Source organism: Lepidochelys olivacea, assembly GCF_965140295.1.
Source record: "Lepidochelys olivacea isolate rLepOli2 genome assembly, chromosome: 1".
In the NCBI taxonomy this organism is placed as follows: Eukaryota; Metazoa; Chordata; order Testudines; family Cheloniidae; genus Lepidochelys; species Lepidochelys olivacea.
In genome coordinates this window covers 329226163-329241296 of record NC_140411.1, presented here as the reverse complement: position 1 = coordinate 329241296, position 15134 = coordinate 329226163, and the positions used below count along the sequence as shown (strand labels likewise).

The window sequence follows — 15134 nt, the reverse complement described above, 5'->3', positions numbered from 1 at the left end:
ATCCACTCCTTCCTAAATTTCTATGCCTCCAAGTCATTAAGATGAGTTTCCTGTAGGAAGAGAACATCTGCTTTCAGTATTTTTAGATGAGTGATAATACTTTTTCTTTTTATTTGTTGACTCACCTCTTCGATGTTCCAGGAAACAAAATTTATAATATTAGCCATAAGGAGTGCTGAGGACAAATATCTCTTTATCAGGCACCTGAATAGTGTCATTGCTTGGGCCACTGTTAGTTCCAGATCTAGGAAAGGTATATTGGGGACCCCCTCACCGCACTGAGTTATGAAGGGGAGTCGAAAGGGAACAGAGGAAAGCAGACCAGGAAAGATAGAAGATAGGTATAACATGAGAAACAGAAATAATCAAAATTGACCCAGGATTACTTAAAATGTACGTAACTGTTACCCAAACTGAAATAGCATAGTCTAGGAAACTTGCAAGGGGATGGCCTCATCACTCTCTTCCCTGAAAATAACCAACTGGGATATATCTAGAGTTTATAAAGAGGAAATAGTCTCACAGCAAGGGAGGCCATGGTTTCTGCACTATTCACAAGAAAAAAGGAGGAGGATGGCTAGCATCTCAACTTAAGACCAAGTTTAAGTGGTGGAATCTCCTTCCTTAGAAGTTTTTAAGGCCAGGCTTGACAAAGCCCTGGCTGGGATGATATAGTTGGGGATTGGTCCTGCTTTGAGCAGGGGGTTGGACTAGATGACCTCCTGAGGTCCCTTCCAACCCTGATATTCTATAATTCTATGATTCAATGATGATATGAGAAAGATGTACAAATTGTTTAAATAACCTTATTCCAATATAACTGAATTATTTGCACATAAGCGTTCACTAGCAGAACAATTCTGCCTAAATTTCACCCCCCTCCCACCTTCCCAGAGCCTTGTCCATGCTGGATTATAGGGTGAGTGTTGCCCCATAGTTAGATCAGCAATGTAAATCAGCATAACATTTTTTTCAACTAATTTAATGAAAACAAAAACTAAAAGAACCTGAACTATTATTGCAAAAACAACTAACAGTCTCATACTAACACATTCTCAGGAATTTTGGCGACTCATAACCAGAATAATTATCCGTGGATAGGATTTTAGGAGATCAGATTTCTTTACAGTTGTGGAATTGAAAAGATTCTTCATTACATTGTTTAGATCTGGTATCTCTTATAAGTGCACATTTAGGGCAAATGGACTGAATATTTCCAGATAAACCGGAAATCTAGGAAATTAGATGGGTATGAAACAAAGTAAAATCAAGTGGGAAGAGGAGTGGGAGATTAAAGAAAAAGGTGGTGGAGGGGTTGGAAAAGATACCGGGAGGGAGAGTGCCCCAGATAGAAAACAAAAATCACACTTCTCTGGTGAACCTTGCCGATGCATGGGTGCACAGGTGCTGACTTTTGGTTCTGCCAGTGGGTGCTCCTCTCCACTCCTGCCCCAATGTGTGACTGGTGAGCAAGGCCCTGGGGGGAAGAGGCCAAGTAGGGTGGAGCCTCAAGGTGGAGCATGGGTGGAGCCTTGGGCAGAAGAGGCTGAGCAGGGGCAGGGCCTTGGGGTGGAGTGGCAGGCGGGGCCTCAGGGCAGAACAGGGAGTGGGGCCATAGTCTGGGCACCAGGACCCACAAAAGATTAATTCAGCCCTGTGGGTGCTGACCACCCCCTATTTTTTTGGTGGGTGCTTGAGCCCCGGAGCACCCATGGAGTTGGTGCCTATGCACAGGTGTAAGAAGCCCCAGGTCTGATGAAATGAGTTGCCTGGCATCAGGATACTCCTGGTCAACTGGAATCATGAAGGTGGGTGGGGTAGGGTAGATGCAGGCAAAGCAGGTGTGTCTAGACTGTAATACACCAACCTGCTAACATCAGCAGTGGGAGCCCATGGCTGCTTCCTGAGTCTGGATGGAGGGTCAAGATGAGATCCTTTTCCCCAGCTAGCTCCCTCTGCAGGTGAAACCAGGGAAGTTCAAAGAAATGAAACTAAGGGGGAAGGAGGAGACAAAATGGTGGATTTGCCCTGTACAGTTGGTTGCTAGACTAAGAACTGACTGCCAACATTGCAGTGACTGATCTGGTAGAGTTGTTTTAATGCATCCTGTCTGTGTCTTCTGTGGGGGGCTTTTACTGTCATGAGATCAGATACCTTCCAGCTTCTTCTGCTGTCATAAAACTAAGCATCTTGCCTTCCTTTTTCACTTTGAAAGTAGCAGGGAAGTAAACAAAGTAGTCCAAGCCCAACCTTTTGATAGGGATTTTGATGTGCAGAATTTATCCCTCCTGTCCATCATGTCCTTGATGTAAAAATCTGCAAAAATCATTAGCCTGTGTCCTTTCCATGTTAGGTTTTTAAGTTCACTGGGTTTTTGAAGAATGAGTTTCTTAATATTGTATTTTAAAAATCTTACAATCATGGCCAAGGCTTTGGCTTTGGAGAGGCTTTTGGGGCAAGTGAGCAGTGGGCTATCTCAATATCTCAATTCTGATCAGGAGGGACAGACTAACAGCACTGAAGAGAATGGTGCATAAAAACTGCACACACCTCCCTTTTTCCAACCCCTCTGGGAGATCTACAATTTTCAGATTGTTTCTTCTTGATCTTCCCTCAAGATCATTAACCTTCTCCTGCAGTGCTTTAATAGTCATTTCCTGTTGCTCTGAGGTTATATTTATAATAATCACTGTGTTTTATAGTGAGAAGATTCTGTTCTTGGCTTCCTTTAGTCCTGATGCTAAGCCTTGCAAATTAGCTTGATGTGTGCTAGTAATATTTTTGATCTCAGTTTTATCTTCAAATATTTTTGTCAAGATCCCACTCTCAAGCAACCACACTGTTGTACCAGTCCATAATTTCATCTAGTCTCAGAGGAATAGCCTTTCCCTGGTCAGCGGACTGACAGCTTCAAGAAGATCTCTGCCCTTAGTTGGTTCCTCCAGCACTTGCACCAGGAAATTGTCCTGTACACTTTCCAAAAACTTCCTGGATTGTCTGTGCACCGCTGTATTGCTCTCCCAGCAGATATCAGGTGATTGAAGTCTCCCATGAAAACCAGGGCCTGTGATCTAATAACTTCTGTTAGTTGCCGGAAGAAAGCCTCGTCCACTTCATTCACCTGGTCCGGTGGTCGATAGCAGACTCCCATCATGACATCACCCTTGTTAATCACACTTCTAAACTTAATCCAGAGACACTCAGGTTTTTCTGCAGTTTCATACCCGAGCTCTGAGCAGTCATACTGCTCTCTTACATACAATGCAACTCCCCCACCTTTTCTGCCCTGCCTGTCCTTCCTGAACAGTTTATATCCATCCATGACAGTACTCCAGTCCTGTGAGTTATCCCAAAGTCTCTGTTATTCCAATCACAGTGCAGATTGTGAAGATTTGGGGAATTTGTTGGTACAACTTATGAATTGTGAGATATTAGGGGCCTTTTATATGCATCTCTGTCACACTGCATTTTGGATGTGGGGTTCTTTACCTTTTTTGTTACCTCTTTACCTTCATGTTGGACTGAAATTCCAACAGGGTAGTGGTACAGGATTGACAATCGCGGGTCGTTAAATCTGGATTGTCCTCCACTGAAATCTTTCTAGATAAAAGGCTGGCAGGGGAGACATCACCTTACAATGAAATCACTTGGTAGGACTTTGTGGTAGGACTCTCTGGTCACCTGTGGAGGCTGATCAGGGAGTCACCTGACTGAGGAACCGGAATTTTATAAGAGGCAGAAACTGCTCCATTTGTGCACTCTTTTTGGACAATTTTCACCAGCTTGAGATGTGGGAAGCTTCTGCAGGAGCTGGATGAGGCAAAGGAGATGGGGGAACCCTACCTACGTGAACACTGATGGTCCCTCAAGGATTCCCAAGGGAAGGATGGGCTAGCATGAAGGGCAATGCTTGTAAGGTTTATTAATTTTGTATGGATCAGTGCATTTTTGTGTGACTAAGTAAAGAGTAATAATGGGTTAGACTCTAGGCTCAGTTTCTCTGTGTTAAGTACTATACTTACCTCATGCTTCCTGAGAGAGTTAAACTGTAACCCAGAAGGCTCATTGCTTGAGTGGGATTCTGGGAGAAAGTGTGTCTATGCTGCTTGGATATATTGGTGGTCAGCACTGGACCTGAGGGCCTAGGCAGGTGGGCTGAGAGGCTCACTTATGTGAAAGGGTAACAGATAAGGAGATCCCCATAAACATCTGCAAAGAGACCTGATTATCCACCTTCAAATCCCTCCTCAAAACTCCCCTTTGCCATGATGCGTGCAAAAAACCTTGACAATGGTTAGGCTGTTGGTATACTGTGAGCACTGCCTACCACGGTGACTTCTTGTTTTCCCCCTTCTGTCTGTATCCATCTGTTATCTTGTCTTGTGTTTAGATTATAAACTCCTTGGGGGTGGGGTCTGTTCTGTGTTTGTACTTTACCTAGTGTACTTGGTCAATGACTAGTATACCTAGTATACCTGGTCCATGACTAGGTCCCCTAGGTACTATGGTAATAGTTTTTGTTGTTATGTTTTTGAAAAACCCAGTCAATGGCTAGCTCTTGGACAAAGAAATGAGTTTCCAAAAGTGTAATTTTTCTAAAATCCCTTGACAAATAAGGGATTGTTAGCAAAGGAACCTTTGTTCTCTGGTAACTCAGAAGCACTGATGGAGCAGAACTGTAAGTGGAAAAAAGTTGGGCACCTTCCACTCCAGTGACATACTTAGAGAAGAGAGAAAGTGGAGTCGTGTGCCTTGCTCAGTTCCTGCCCCACTTTCCTACAAACCCCCCCCCCCCCGCATCCCTCAATAATTCCTCCCTATAGATGCTCCACCAGGTCAAAGGAGGGGGCTCAGTGATTCCCCTTCCCTTCACTGCTCCCTGTTCAAAGGAAGGAACTCAGAACTCCTCTCCCTCCCCATGCTGCCTCCAGGCTCATGCTTTCCCTTGATGCTGCTGCTTCTATGGCAAAAGGGAAGGGCAGAGGAGACCGTGAAGAGGAAAAGAGGAGGTCAGAGGTGTGCAGTGAGAGGTGTAGGGGGGCTTCAGCTCAGCTCCCAACATCCATACCCTCCATTTCTTTCCCTCCTACAAAACATTGTTCCACTGACTCCATGTCAATCCCTGCACACTGTTCCTGAATCCTCTGCCCAGCTCCTCAACCTGTGGGGCTGCTGCCAAAGTCTGCCCTTCTGGGGAAAGGAGAGGTAGCATGGGAGGAGCAGACTGTACTGGATAGGCAGAGAGAGAGGAGGCAAGGTGATGATGCAGGGGTAGTGAAGACACTGACATGCATCCAGTGTTTTCTGGGGCTGGTTTAATCATTGCCAAGGATCCAGAGGCAGTGGCAGGGGGCAGCTGGGGCTGTAGAATATAAGGATGCTGAGATATTATTGTTTAAAATACAAAAAAATTGGCTGCCCCCAAACTTTGTGAATGCAAAGTTTAGTTTGGCTGGTGGTGCCTCATGCTCTTTCAGAATGTCTAGTTCAGCTACACTCAAACCTCTGAAAACCAGGAAGTGAAGAATTGAGATAATAGAAACTTAAACCTCTGAAAACCAGCAAATGTGCCAATAACACATATACTAGCACTCTACCTTTACAGATGCTACAGAACACTCTGGGAACCGAACACATGAGCACCATAGGACTAAGTCTAAGTACTTCTCTTTGCTATGGCAAAACTCAGGCTTAGATCAGGCATAGTGCACAGGAGCTGCCTACACCTGGCCTATACTCAAACACTGCACCTACTCCACACATGCCACCCCAGACTTGCAAAATATTACCACCACTTCATCCTTCCCTGAGGATTCCTTCTGAGAAATTGCCTTCACTTTAGCCCTCACTAAGCCCTGGAGACCATTGCCATCTCTTCCGCTAGACTGCTGACAATGCCCAAGGCAAGCAGACACTCTTATGCACCTCCACTGAGACAACCTACAGAATTCAGTGCCGAAATGAGGCATACTTGATCCCTCAAGTTACACATGTGCTTCTCCTCAATCGCAATGACAGCTCTGCTAACCCACCCCAACTGATCCCTCCACCTTTAACACAGGTACACCTACCACAGTGAAGGCAGCATGCAGATAAATGCTGAAATTCAAATTCAAATTGGAACACAATACCAACATTCACACCATCTCATAATCCTCTTCATGTCTACTTATTATGGCACCACCCTTACTGAACTATTCCCAGTAGCTATTGACAGTGCCGGGGGCACAGTTCAGGTAACATTGCCAAAGTGGGGTATACTTTAACTTTGTGTTTCCTAGTTTTCAGAGGTTTGAGTGTAGCTGAATCTGACATTCTGCAGGGGCCTAGGGTCTGGCAATCATAACTGCGTTAGCAAAGTTTTGGGGCAGTTAATCTGGAGTAACACGAGTGACCTCAATGAATGATTCACACCTGTGTCAGATGGGAATCAGACCTACTGGTCTCATTGGAGTTACTCTGTTGCCAATGAGATAAGAATCTTTCATATCAGGAGAGTGAGGAGCTGATGTCAGATATCGTAGGAACAGACTCTGGCACACTCACCACTGCTGAATACCACCTTACTCTGAGTAACCACAAGGGACTGAAATTTTGCCCAAGTGGACTACTCGTGTAGTAAAGGTACTACTCAAGATAGGTAATGGTGGCAGATTCTGGCCCTAGAGAGGACACAATAGACAAACTGCAAAATCTTGTATCCTGTTTCCCCAGCAGTACTGTGGAAACGAACAAGGCAGGAGTTAATGTATACGGTACATTTCACAATACTACTTTATAAAGTGCTTGCTCTGCCTCTTGCAGAAATTCAAAGCTTATATTGATTCTCAATTTAAAGGTATGGATATTACAATAAAATATTTTAAAATCCTTGTTCAAAACCCTTTATACTTTAAAGTAAGCCTATTTATTTAAAAACATGGCATAATTACCATAATTTTGATATTATAACAATGTTAGAAGCCAAGTCTTCATATCAAACCATAAAATATTTTTATTGAACATTTTATCTAGTGAAGTACTAACCTGCCATGCTGAAAATTATTGTTTCTGCTGAGATTAAAGTGGTGCTAAAATGCAAACCAGTGCTAGTTTTGGTTTGTAATAAAACAGCCATGAAAAGACCATTTTTCATTCTTTGGTGGAGCACTGGTAAAAGTGTCAGTGAATGTAATAGAGAACCTATTTAATTTTTGCTTTAATCCATTTATACTTTGTTTTAAATATTCCATTATCTTCATTAACTTTTGAATGAACGCATTGATATAGATAAAAACACTGATAAAATGTGGAATATATTGGCTTTTTACCATTAAAGAAGAAATCTCTATGGGAATTTCTACAGCATTCATCCGTGTAGTATTTAGATACCTTACAAATATTAATGTGCAGTATTAAGGCTCACAAACACACCTGTGCATGAAGGAAGTGTTACTCACATTCTAGGGCCTGATCCAAAGCACACTGATTTTGGTTACTCATTCAGCCAGCTTTGGATCAGACTCTTCCTAAGGAACAGAGAAGTTAAATGATTTACCTAGGGGCACACAGGAAGTCTTCAGCAGAACCAGGAATAGAACCAAGTTCTCCTGATTCCCAGGCCTGTAACCACAAGTTAATCCATTCTCCCTCATGAAGAAACCCATTATTTTAAAAGTCCTTGGGTGAAATCCTGCCCCATTGTAGTCAATGGAGTTTTGTCCTTGCTTTCAGTGGGGCCAGGATTTCACCCCTTGTTTTTAATACATCTAAAATAGGGAGAATAGACACGTTAACAACCAAATTGATAATTAAAAACATTAAGTAAAAATTTAGAGAAAACAAAATGGTGAGTAATGAAAATGGAGAAAATGTCTGCTGGGTCAAAATGCATGAAAATGTTGCGTTTTTTTGAAATATCACAAACCTAATTTTCTCCAGCTGAATCCAATCTGCAGAGTTATTCTTGGTATAGGACACAATGATGCTGGGATCTGTATAACTAAAGCGACATGAACCTGACCCTGTGAAGAGCAATAAAATTAAATGTGTTATAACACAACGGAACGATACATTATCCTTCAATAATAGCAGCTTCTGACTAAGCCCTTGTCACCATTATCACTTTTCCATATTTTAAATTCTTTGATTGATGAAAAAATTTCTTGTGATCTGTGGCTGAAAATAATGCACGCTTCGAGTCAGAAATAACGCAGAAATGATAAAGCACAACACTGCCGTTTAATCTGCTGTAAATTTCCCATGGGAACCCAAAATAAATTACCAAACAGCCCCCTTGCAAAAAAAAGTGCATGTGTTGTTTTGTTGAAACAAAACCTAAATATTAGAGACTAATCCACGCATCACTTTTTAAGGGGGAACATTAAAAGACTACTTTAGACCCAAAGAATAATACATGAAACAAAATATACTAAATGTTGGAAAAATATATGCAAAATTCCTTGAGTTCTCTAAGAGGGAATGTACTGTAGCAACTATAAAGAATAAAAATGCTGCAGAATGTCAAGAAAAATTAAAAACCGACCCTAAAAGCAACTTTTTAGTATTGTTATATTAAAAAGAGATTTTTAAGTCTATACAAGGAAAATTAAAATGAGAAATCATAGTGTAAGCTCACTAAAGCCTACAAATAACAAACTTTTGTTACTGATCTGGGAATCAGAAAGTATTTTACTTTAAAAATATGAATTAATTAAGTCCTATGATACTCCTGCAAGGTAGGTTAATATATTTATTTATTTATGATTTCTCAATGGGCATCTCTAGGAGCTGACACAAAAATAAATATAACCATTTATTACAGCACAATGAAAATAACAAAAACCGAACCCAACAATTCAACCAACATAATGCAATAAACATCCAGCCAGGTAATCAAATTCAATAAAAACATGTCACCTTCTCCAGAACAGAATTATGATGCACAACTTAACTATCTACAATCTTCCCCCACCCTCACCCCACCAAAAAAAACCACCCCCAAGAAACCCAATCAGATGAATCTTGCTGTGTGCTCTAGAGGCCAAAGTTTTGGCTATTTTATACCAACAATGAAGAGTAAGTTACAAAAGGGGAGGACCACCTCCTATAAAAAAGCTTCAGACATCAGCTCCCTCCATTTTAAAGAAAAGGGACGCCCTGTTGAGTGCTTCCTCTGATCACAGCTGCCATAGAATCACATAAAGACAGACATAATAGGTAGGTAGGAAGATTCCAAACTACTTAGGGATTGTTAGGTAAGCATGTAGGTAATAATGTACAGATCAGTAAATTGCTGCATAGAGAATGCCAACATTTTCAGACATGGCTGCCTAACACTAAGACACCTGAAACTATATTTAGGCACCTAAATAAATGGCCTGATTTCAGAAGGTACCAAGCACTCTCATTCAAATAAACAGTAACTCAGGACACAAATTTACTTTCTTTGCAATTCAGTGGTAGAACTGGGAACATAGAATCCAAAGTATCTTGATTTTCAAATCTGTACTATATCTTAAGACCTAGACCACACTCCATTCCAGAAGGGAAGTCAGAGGGTGAAGTCCTAGCTCCACAGAAGTCAATGGGAATTTTGCCATCAACATCCAGGGTGCCAGGATTTCTCCCAGACTCTTTTGAGTCTCTTTGAAATTATCCAGTATATTTCTTTCTCATACCAATATTTTTTTTAAAAAAATTGTTAAATCATTACTATGAAAACCATAATAAAGTTTTAAACTACTGCAACTATGTTGAACATGTTCAGCCAGCTTGGTATGAGTACTACTGCAACAAGGCTCAAAATAATGAATGTTGCAAAGCCAAGTTGCCAACCTTGTACTCCAAAATGACTAGAAAGCAATTGTCTGTTATTTATTTTGACTGACATGGCAATTTTCCCCTACTGTTTTAAAAACAAATGAAGTAAAAAAATGTTTAATTTGTACCCATCTGCTGGGCTGGTCTGCTTTACTGAATGGGCATCTGTTGTTGGCTCTTACGTTTGTAGCACTTAGGGGTTCCAAACTTCAATCATACTCATTTATTTCATTTCAGAGGAATTCAGTTCAAAACCAATGAACTTCAACTAGTTGATAATCACCAAAGCTGGCAAGAGGCTGACAGGGCAAACAGGAATGTTACTGAGTTTGATGTGGTAGAAAAAGGAAGAAGTGCATACATGATAAAAATATCCAGTAGGATAGACCTAAGGAAATGATCTTTGTGTAATTTCAACTATTGTTAAAGTCTGCTTTATGTATTGGACTGTAAAAAAAACAAAACAAATGAAACTATGCTGCTGAAAAAAATGCAAGTGGAAAAGATTCTATTTCATAAATATAAAGCAAAGCGGAAAGGGTCACTGTAGGAAATGTAGATTGTCTAACAGTTCTGTAAAAATGAAAAATGTTACCTGAGAAACCTGCATATCTCATGTAACTGTTTGATTATATTCAAAAATAACAAACAAATTACTTAATTCCTGAAAGAAATGGAAGCACTGGGAAGGGTCTGTGCAAGGCAGATAAGGTGTCTCACTTTTGTTATTGTATAAAAAGAGCCATAGAGGAGGGGTGATAAGGGAAAGAGAGAGGTTTTTCGGTTCTAATAAACAGGACAGGACAAATTAAGATTGGGAAAGTCACCAAGACCAGCTTCACAGATAAGTAAATAAGCCCAACACAGATTGAAAATTACCCTTAAGAGTTTTAAAATAGCTTTTTAAAAATTTGCCTTGGATTATTAAAAAAACAACAAATTTCTGATATCAGGTTTGGTTTTAAGAAGGTCACTGCTTTGTTTTATGTACTCTTTTTTTTATTTGGCCTTAAAACCATTCCCCAGTCTTGCAAATATGTTTCATAAATTGTTATTGATTGAGACGGAAGCAGCTCATTCTACAAAAATATTTAAGATTATAATATTAAAGTGATCACAAGTAGTGGATGGCAGCCAAACAGTTTCCATTAAAAACCTCGTTTTCACACACACACACACACACACACACACACACACACACACACACACACACACACACACATACATACATATTTTGAAATGCTCATTTTTGGACTGCAAAGAAGGGCTGCTCTAAGCTGACCCCAGCTGCAATGGCTACCAAGGGCCGCTTCTGAGAGCTGGAGGTCAGGGAAGTGCAGCCATATTCCAACCAGGCTTCCTTTCCTTTGAGCATGCCTTCAACATACCTCTTGCACTGCAAGTAGGGACAGAGCCAGCACTGATCCAGCTATGTTAGCACTATGCCTCTTAAATCAGGGGAATCCCCAGGTAGCTATTTAGCCTCCAAGTAGTGTACTAGAGGAGCACAAAAACAAGTGGGGGTTGGAGAGGATCTGATCCATTGGCTTCAAGGGAGTATTTAAATTCTTTCTTCCATGGATTATTTGTGAGAGGAATTTTAATATCTCAAGGACCTGGATATAGAAATTAGGGTATAGACTTGCAAGTATTCATCATTTAAGACTTTGCACAGCAGAGATTATGTATTCAATTAAATTAGGATATCCTTTGTTTCTTCTAATTGATTCTTCCCCAACTGTGGAGTGTTTCCGTTTGTAACAGTGTCCAGGAAATATCTGAACATATAGGTACATACAGAAAACCTGAGAAGGTACATTAAATTTAATTTTGAGCTGTTCAAAGTTCAGCAATCATAGAATCTTAGAAATATAGAGCTGTAAAGGTCCTTTGAGAAGTCATTAAGTCCAGCATGATGCACTGAGGCAAATCAAGTATAACTGGACCATCTCTGACAGGTGTTTGTCTAATCTATTCTAAAAAACCTCCAATGACAGGGATTCCACTACGTCACTTGGAAGTCCATTCCACTACAGAACTATCCATGTATTTAGCAAGCTATGCCCTTGAAAAAGTCTTCTGTGGTGGACAGTCCATTTGCATTCTATCTTTTAGATTAGTATCTTCCTGTCCTAGAGGAAAACCTGGTAGCCTGCATATCCAGTAGGCAATGAAAATGTTGGCACTACCTCGACTGCCCAGTTGCCTTATTTGTAGACTGATCCTTAGGAGAGGGTGTTGTTTGATCTCCTGGGGGAACAAAATAGCAACGCGTTCTCCCTAAATCAGACTGGAAAGAATGCTCTCTCTCCCTTTTTTCAATCTACTTCTATGTTTTGTCACGTGGGGCTGTTTTTGGGGGTTTTGTAAAATGTAACCAGTACCAAACATATCAAACTAGAACTGTCCAGTTATAGAGTTTCCAACTAGGGGTGGGGGAAGTTAAATACCACCCTTGGTCTTTGTGTCTGGAGCTTTAATAATGTGATTTTGGTTTCTTCTAATGCCATATTAAATTGCTGTGGATAAAGTACGGGGAGGACTGGAAGGAAGTACAGCACTCAGTGAAGAATGTTAATTGTTATCAACATGATTCAGTCAAACACAGATGATGGTAAGATATGCCAATTTTGAAGTTCTTAAGAAGTTGCAGATTTAGCGTTGTTAATTTAGTGAAACTTTGTGAGATTTTCACCTACAGCTATTTGAATCCCTCAGGGGATAACTGGCAGGGAAAAATAATTAACGCTATTGCCTTGGAGTGTGTCAAATTTATACAAAAACCAGATACAGTGCTGTTGGCCTCTAAGACTTCTTCACAGCATTGATTGGAAGCTTGTGTTTCACAGAGATAAAGCAAGATGTCAACTGTGAGATCAATTTTTTGTGCTTTGTCATGGATTGTGGTGCCTTGAACCTCTAGAGAATCTCTGGATAGCCACTTGCAAGTGGCTCAATGGACAGAGCAAACAGAAGAGGTATCTTGTGCTGGTCTTCAAGAAAAGAATTTCTAATGGGGTGCTGTTCAAATAAAAGAATGCACATGGAAAATTGTAGAGCAGTTTGATGTCTGAAAAATAAGTGAGGCTCCAAAAGAACCCTTCACATGTCTTCTCTGTATCTAATGCTAGCCTGCTTTTATTCATCTGGTTAATGTGATGAATGATGATTAATGTATTATGGTTTGTGGCTTTCCATGGAATAAGGCCAGATTGGGTAGAGTGAATTAGTATTGGTCAGAATAATAATAGCTAGTTTGGTAATACTTCTGCTTGTTTTTATTCTCCAAATTGATGAATGATATTGGCTGTTATGACATACAAACTTCGGATTTTTACCTTTTTTCAGATGTCTGGTTATGCTAGCTTTTGAGGGAGAAAGAGGCAATTTTACTAGGTCATAAGACTGATGAAATATTGTGTATTGGGCACTAGAAACTCCTGGAAAAAAATTGTAGAATTCACTACTAAAGCTGTCCTGCTCTGGAGATTTTCCATATGAAAGGTCCCAACAGTATGTTAGCCTTTGCCTCTTATTATCTCTGCTTCAAGTTGTGATTTTTCTTTCTTAGTAATCTGCAAGAGTTTTGAGGTTGTTAAAAAAAAACCCTATGAATTTATGTTGCTAGGAGGAGTTGCTGAGCAGGGAAAAAAGGTTTTGTAGAACATAAAAATGTGCCTTCCATTGCTTTGTTATAACTTCGTTTATTGTCCTTCCTTACAGCTGTAGGTATAAGGATACATATCTTAAACACATGCCTGGCTTTATGTTTTTGGGCATATGAGAGACGTACTTGTGCTCTCAGTGTGATAATGTGGTCAAATTGCAACTGACCTCTTAAACTGAAGCTTTTGCTTCTTAGGAAGCACCAATTGTCAGGTTTCAGAGTAGCAGCCGGGTTAGTCTGTATCCACAAAAAGAAAAGAAGCACTTGTGACACCCCAGAGACCAACAAATAAATTTGTTAGTCTCTAAGGTGCCACAAGTACTCCCCCTCTTTTTGAAGAACATCTGAGGAACAGTGGGGGGGGGGAATAAACATGGGGAAATAGTTTTACTTTGTGTAATGATCCACTCCCAGTCTTTATTCAAGCCTAAGTTAATTGTATCCAGTTTGCAAATTAATTCCAATTCAGCAGTCTCTCGTTGGAGTCTGTTTTTGAAGTTTTTTTTGTTGAAGAATTGCCACTTTTAGGTCTGTAATCGAGTGACCAAAGAGATTGAAGTGTTCTCCGACTGGTTTTTGAATGTTATAATTCTTGACGTCTGATTTGTGTCCATTTATTCTTTTATGTAGAGACTGTCCAGTTTGACCAATGTACATGGCAGAGGGGCATTGCTGGCACATGATGGCATATATCACATTGGTGGATGCGCAGGTGAACAAGCCTCTGATAGTGTGGCTGATGTGATTAGGCCCTATGATGGTGTCCCCTGAATAGATATGTGGACACAGTTGGCAATGGGCTTTGTTGCAAGGATAGGTTCCTGGGTTAGTGATTCTGTTGTGTGGTGTGTGGTTGCTGGTGAGTATTTGCTTCAGGTTTGGGGGCTGTCTGTAAGCAAGGACTGGCCTGTCTCCCAAGATCTGTGAGAGTGATGGGTCGTCCTTCAGGATAGGTTGTAGATCTTTGATGATGCGTTGGAGAGGTTTTAGTTGGGGGCTGAACGTGATGGCTAGTGGCGTTCTGTTATTTTCTTTGTTGGGCCTGTCCTGTAGTAGGTGAATTCTGGGTACTCTTCTGGCTCTGTTAATCTGTTTCTTCACTTCAGCAGGTGGGTATTGTAGTTGTAAGAATGTTTGATAGAGATCTTGTAGGTGTTTGTCTCTGTCTGAGGGGTTGGAGTAAATGTGGTTTGCCATGACATTATCGGGGATACTGTTCCTGACAGCTTGTAGTCCATCTTTGTGTGGAATGTTGGTGTAGAGGGCTTCTACATCCATAGTGGCCAGGATGGTGTTTTCTGGAAGATCACCGATGGATTGCAGTTTCCTCAGGAAGTCAGTGGTGTCTCGAAGATAGCTGGGAGTGAGGTAGCATAGGACCCGAGGAGGGAGTCTACATAGCCAGGCAATCCTGCTGTCAGGGTACCAATGCCTGAGATGATGGGGCGTCCAGGATTTCCAGGTTTATGGATCTTGGGTAGCAGATAGAATACCCCTGGTTGGGGTTCCAGGGGTGTATCTGTGCGGATTTGTTCTTGTGCTTTTTCAGGGAGTTTCTTGAGCAAATCGTGTAGTTTCTTTTGGTAACCCTCAGTGGGATCACAGGGTAATGACTTGTAGAAAGTGGTGTTGGAGAGCTGCCTAGCAGCCTCTTGTTCATATTCTG

At 41.0% G+C, this 15134-nt stretch overlaps 1 protein-coding gene across 1 annotated transcript in view; it reads right to left on the bottom strand.

The window, feature by feature from the left end:
- Positions 1-15134, bottom strand: part of RELN (reelin) — a 451858-nt gene that overhangs the window by 201535 nt on the left and 235189 nt on the right. The window contains exon 9 of the mRNA XM_084611658.1: positions 7907-8003. Coding sequence (XP_084467784.1) covers positions 7907-8003 — 97 coding nt within the window. The remainder of the gene's footprint in view (positions 1-7906; positions 8004-15134) is intronic.